We start from the raw sequence: 6418 nt of genomic DNA on the forward strand, positions 1-6418 counted from the left end.
ATGTTTCTCTGCTCCTCTTCCCGCCTCCACACTGCCACGTATTGCCCCCCCCCACCCCCTCACTCCTCCCTCCAGCCCCCACCCCCCCCCCCCCACACACACACACACCTCCTCACTCCTCCTCATCCACTCCAAACCTTGACTACCAGTCCCATGGATGATTCAATGCCCCAGTGGCCCTCTGAGAGGAGCCCTTTAAACCCAACGTGTGGTGAGAGAACCCAACCCACGGCCTTCTCAGTTCAACACACTAATACAACTAAGCTAATACAACTAACTTAAATCAACACAGGTTAAGATAACAGAGTGTGGAATGTCAGTTTCTTCTCAGGTTGAATAATATCATATCTTGTTATATAATAGAAAAACATATATATTTGTAACCGCTTCTTCAAGTTGACGAGTAAATAATTTCTAGGCATCAACCTATTTCTAAAATAAATTATCTTAAAATGTATCTCAATCGATGCATGTTTAGCCTTTTTCACTTATATTGGTGAGTTTATTCAATTAACACACCCTTGATTGGTTGGTCAACTACAACACTTATGTATAGACTGTATACACAATCTATGTTGGCAAAGTAAGATCGTAACACAGTATACTTTTTTATAATTTGTATTTCAATAGGATACTATCAATACAATACAGATGGAAATTTGCTTGCATGGCTGAATCTGGCACATTTAGATGTTGAACTCTGGTGCTCGTGTTTAATAAAGTGTGCTGTCCCTTTTAAATAAAGAAATCTGAATAAACGGTGTGCCTTACATTATGCATCTGTTTTTACAGTAAGCTTGTGATAGTGTATGGTGCATATTCTAGTACCAGGAGAAGATAAGAAAACAGCAACACACAACATAGGTCAAATACTTGTATCACGAATTGTTCTGCGTTCTTATTATGCATGCAATGTTGTAAGTGTAGCAGGGCTGAAGGCCAGAGAAAAGGGGTCCATCTTACGCATGGAAAATAATGTAATCTGCGGGGTATTTATAGAATGCAAGGTTTCCTTAAGAAGTCTGCCTGCAGGTACAACTCGGCCATTAGAAAGACTGCTCATCTTCTCCGGAGGCATTGTCAAACCTCAGTTCTGAAGGAGGACGAGCAGAGAGACAATATAAGACTGACAGCATCTGGACTCTCCCGTTTACACACATTCATGAGCTAAACTAAATAAGGACACACACGAGTCTCCCTCCTCCTCTACATTGATATAGTTACTGTCCAATTTTTTCTTACTGCCCTCCACATAACTCTAATCATGTTACACACAACAGTGCCACCTGGTGGTGAATATATGAACTACTTATTTATTCATGCAGGAAATATCCCTAATTTCATGGTTTAGTTTCCACTCAATCGGGCGCAGTGCATTCAGCATCATTACAAATGTAAGAGAAGTATGCATATTTAAGGCATACAAAATGTTTGCATACAAAATCTTTAAAGTAGTATTTTTCACCATTGTATTCAATAATACGAAGATTCGTTTTTTGATAATAATTAAACCTCTACTATCTATTCTAGACAATACGTTCACATTTAAATGTTTTCCAGGCTAACTTCAATATTTCGTTTCGTGTATAATCGAACTCTGACAACTGCGCATAATCGGAAGCGAGAGGGCGGGAGAAAGCATAACCGGAAGTGAGAGGGCGGGAGCCGAGACTGTACCCGATCGCAGCTAAACATGGCGAGCGTACAGTCTACGAGAATGTGGGGTACAGTTTCCTCCCTGTCGCTCCGATCGAGACTGCACATGCTGTGCTTGTGTGTGACCCTTGTAATACATTTGACGTTGCAACCTGTGTCGGCGAGTCAGCGGCCAAGCAGCCTGAAGGAGATCACGGACGGGAACTGGGAGGACATCCTGGCCGGGGAATGGATGATTAAATTGTGAGTATCGCGCTAACGCTGGGTGCTAAAAGCTAGGCTAACGAACCCAACGCTGTGGTGTGTTTATGTCCACTCGCTGATTCAGAGCTTGACAGTCACTCTATGTTCGTTGTCAACAGGAATGTGATGTGATCTGTTGTATTTCTTGTCCCTAGAGTTCTCGTTACTCATGCCTGTATGGATACAGGTCTAAGTGGACTTACATAACTGGGCGCTTATACTTGGATTATAAACTAACGTTACTATGGGGTCTCACACCGATATGGACTGTTCATACCCTTTGATTCCTCGTTTACTGACTGTCAGAGCGGTCTCTGTGGTTCCTCCCCTCAGCTTCGCCCCGTGGTGTCCGGCATGCCAGCAGCTCCAGCCTGCGTGGAGTGAGTTTGCTGACTGGGGGGAGGACATGGGGGTCAACATAGCCAAGGTGGACGTGACTGAACAGCCGGGTAAGCATCGTTTTCCGCCTACCCCACCCGAGCCTAGGGTTAAAAAGTATCTCTCTCCGGCCCCCTATATGTTAATTTGAGTGTGTGTGTTTCTACATTCCCTAATGATTCACCCCTCCTCTCGTCTCCCCTAAGGTCTGAGTGGGCGGTTCATCATAACATCACTTCCTACAATCTACCAGTAAGTGGTTACTTGTGTTGGTTCATTTCCTCTGTTCGTCTCTGAGCATGAACCTGTATCCTGAGAATCGCCCTCTTCCTGTATTACAAAGTGCTGTCACTATTACAAAGACTTTCACTATTACTCACGCTTTCTGGTTATTAGAACACAAGTGGTGTGTGTGTGTGTGTGTGTGTGTGTGTGTGTGTGTGTGTGTGTGTGTGTGTGTGTGTGTGTGTGTGTGTGTGTGTGTGTGTGTGTGTTTTCCAGCTGTAAGGACGGTGTGTTCAGGGAAGTACCAAGGTGCTCGCACGAAAACGACTTCCTCGCATTCGTTGACGAGCAAAAGTGGCAAGCCATCGAGCCGGTGTCCTCGTGGTTTGGTCCATCCTCCTTCCTGTGAGTTAACCAACACCTGTAGCTGTCATTCGGTGCCTGAAATCATGAGACTCGTAACCAGTTAAAGTATTTCCAATCACGGTGCGTTCAAATTGCAAATCTGCTGCAGGACAAAATAAGAAAGTGACATTCTTTAGAATTTGAGCTAAATGACATACATGTGAAATGGCTACCAGTTTCCCGCTCAGTGTAACCAGAAGTCTCTTCTCTCTGCAGGATGAACTCGATGTCTGCTTTGTTCAAGCTGATCCATGTTTATCCGGGTAAGTGGTCTCCTTGTCCAGAACGACCCACTCTCTCTTCAACGTGTAGAACCCTCTCCTGGCCCCCCCAAGGGTGTGGCTCCTCTGACGGGTCCCAACCTGCTGGTGATGTTGGACGTTCAGCATTGTTTCAGCCCACTCCTTGTTTACGATGCATCAGTTACCACGTTGGAGTTGTAGGGTTATTTGTGCATTCAAAGCGACAAACGACACAGGATCCCTTCCTCGCTGTGTTCCTCTGCCAGTGTTTCACGCACCTGTGATTGACGCGCAAGATGGATATAATCAAACCAATCGGGCACATGATGCGCTAATTGTTCAGAAGTGAGCCGTGGACGTTGTAGGTCAACTGGCTCATGGAGAGGCCGGCACACTCTACTTGGAACAGATAATCTCTCGGCGTGTTTCCACCAGAGGGTGCGGGTCGGTCCAGTCCACAAAGGTGCGTCACGGGTCGCGTTTCCACCGCCAAAAGTGGCCGTGATCCGGACTGAGCCGTACTCCTCTCGCAGTACTCCTCCGTTGGGGTACTGAGACGCTTGAAAGGGTGCCGGCAAGTTCGAGCTACACACGCCGTCCGTTGATAGGTCGACAGAATCGCACTTCTGTGCTACAGGGGGATAATAACAAACAAACACATTACCCGCGAGGTATTTCTGGCGAAACGGCAAAAGCTTCGTTTATTGAAGAATATGTCTCGCAAAAGTGTGCCGTCCTTCTATTTCCTACATTGTTTCTCTTTGTTTCGGTGGTGCGCGTTCTTCTTTTTCACTTTTTCCCTGTGTGGGGCTGCTATGAGATCACGATGATTACGTAGCTGCCGCGGCTATCGCCTTAGGGCTTTTAACCCCGCCCTATGATAAGGGTAGACGGTGGAAACACGAGCCGTAACTGAGCTGGGCTATACCGCCCCCTCACTACTGGGCCGAGGCGCGCTGGGTCCGAATCGTACCCGCCTGTGTAAAAGCGCCATTATTGACTAATGGCTGAATAATGGCCAGGCCAAGGTTGGCTTAGCTCAGGAGGTAGAGCGGGTTGCCTTGTAGAGGCTTGCTAAGGTGTCCCTGAGCAAGAAACCACACCTTGACTGCTCCTGATGAGCTGGCTGTCGCCTTGCATGGTTGACACCGCCGTCGGTGGTGAATGTGTGCATGAATGGTTGGAAGTTGCTTTTGATAAAAGCATCGGCTAAATTTCTTAAAATGTCAAAGTATTACAGATTAATAATAACTCTATATGCTTTTTTCCATTCGGGGTCCTGATTGTATAAATCCTGTGTTAACATTGTTTCTTGTTTTTCAGCGTTGTCATAACTACATGACGGACCAGCTGGGGATTCCTGTGTGGGGCTCCTACATCATCTTCGGATTGGCCACCCTGTTCTCCGGCCTGGCTCTCGGATTGGTGAGTTTATGCAGAGAGAGGGCGGGACTATGGGTTTAGAGAAGAGAGAGGGCGGGAATATGAGTTACATGGGTTTAGAGGAGAGGGAGGGGAAGGGGCATTGAGTTACATGGGTTAGAGGAGAGAGGGCGGGACTATAAGTAAAATGGGTTAAAAGGAGAGAGAGGGCGGGATTATGAGTTACATGGGTTTAGAGGAGAGAAAGAGGGAGGGACTATGAGCTACATGGGTTTAGAGGAGAGAGGGGGAGGGGTGGACTATGAGTTGCATTTGTACAGAGGAGAGACAGGGCGGGACTATGAGTTACATGGGTTTGGAGGAGAGAGAGAGAGGGAGGGACTATGAGTTACATGGGTTTAGAGGAGAGAGAAAAGGGAGGGACTATGGGTTCAGAGAAGAGAGATATTTTGAGTTGCACTTTTCAAATGACTCATTCTCCTCGCCCTGGGTTCTGGTAACCTGCATAAACGGCTCACAGGAAGTGAGAACATGATGTTTCGATAGAGCAGGATAACACTGTTGCAGCCTGCTTTAGGCTAAAGGTTAACGGTTGAGTCAGGAAGTCGTTGATTGGATGATTATCCGACGGTGATGTGGTGGCGGTGTGTCTTCTCAGATACTGGTGTTCATCGCTGACTTCGTGTTCCCCTCGCGACGTTTCTCCTCGTCTGACTACTACCAGAGTAAGTAGGGGGGGGGGGGGCGGTGTGCATATGCAGTCCATTTACCAAGATGCTGGTTTGGATTTCTTCTGATATTTAAATGAAACGGTTTTTTTTGGATGGGTTTCTCTGTGAGGCCTGTACATATAGGATAGTGATGAAGGAAGAGTGTAACTTCTTGTGTTTCTCTAAATAAACCATAGACACAGGTTAGCTGATCCATTACATTTCTTACGTCGAGACCTTTCACCTCGTACAGTTGAAACTGAAATATTTGAACCTTATTTCAGAAAAAAGGTTAAAGTATCTAATCCCAAGTATTGATGTATTATACTGCTGTAGTGAATGTAAACGGTGCTTAAAGTGTGTGTGTGTCTGTGTGTTTGTGCGCGTCCCTCCGTGTGTGTGTGTGTGTAGAGAAGCAGAGCCTGCAGCAGAGCCCGTCTGCTCCAGCAGCAGGAGGCCGACCACGAAGCCGACGGAGAGGAGGACGACGATGAAGACGAGGAAGAGGACGAGGAGGAAGAGGAGTTCGGCGAGCAGGACCAAGATGAGGACTGGACCCGGAGGAGAGGCTCCCCGGAGGGCCGGCCCGAGACCGGGGCACAGGGCTTCACGGAGGAGGCGGTGAGGAAGAGGATCGTGGCTCAGCGACAGAACGAAGAGGAGGACACCTAGACGGCGTCGGCCCGTGGTCGAGAGCCGACCGGTGGCGTTTGGCGGCGGAGGCGGAGTTTGCGGTGGAAGAAAGGTCAGGTCCTGAGGCGGCAGTGTTCCCAGCCGGAGTTCCACAGATAGCCCCCTGAACACCGTGACTCCTCCCCCCCCCCCCCCCCCCTTGAGCCCTATGGACCCCTGGCTCTGCCTCCCTCCCAGGTCTCCCCTTCCCAGGGCTTCCCTCCAAGGCACCTGGTCTCTCTTTCGGAAACTAACCGCCAGCTGGACAATTTAGCTGTTTGAGATTTGAGTGTTTGCTATGCATCTTCTTTCTTTTCCTCCCTTCTTATCCGCTTTTATTTGCAAGTGTTTATTTTTCTGTTTTTTCAGCTGAGGCCTAATTTTAACATTGTGTTTACTCATACCTATATTACTTAAATCTTACGTTTGTTTTGAATAATTGAATTGACTTGTTAACTTCGGTCTTTTAAAGACTCATTCGTAGCTCGAGTCTTTGGAATGATT

General features: G+C 47.3%; 2 protein-coding genes across 2 annotated transcripts in view; both read left to right on the forward strand.

Annotated features, from left to right (window-relative positions):
- LOC132457429 (guanine nucleotide-binding protein G(I)/G(S)/G(O) subunit gamma-2) overlaps positions 1-6418 on the forward strand; it is a 116368-nt gene that overhangs the window by 32477 nt on the left and 77473 nt on the right. The gene's annotated exons all lie outside the window — the stretch shown is intronic.
- On the forward strand, positions 1634-6412 carry tmx1 (thioredoxin-related transmembrane protein 1). The gene is given in 9 exon segments (XM_060051738.1): positions 1634-1899; positions 2233-2348; positions 2484-2529; positions 2779-2907; positions 3124-3154; positions 3156-3170; positions 4473-4574; positions 5191-5261; positions 5659-6412. Coding segments are annotated over 9 exon segments (972 nt in total). The 5' UTR covers positions 1634-1693; the 3' UTR covers positions 5915-6412.

This window comes from Gadus macrocephalus, chromosome 5, assembly GCF_031168955.1.
Source record: "Gadus macrocephalus chromosome 5, ASM3116895v1".
Lineage (NCBI taxonomy): Eukaryota > Metazoa > Chordata > Actinopteri > Gadiformes > Gadidae > Gadus > Gadus macrocephalus.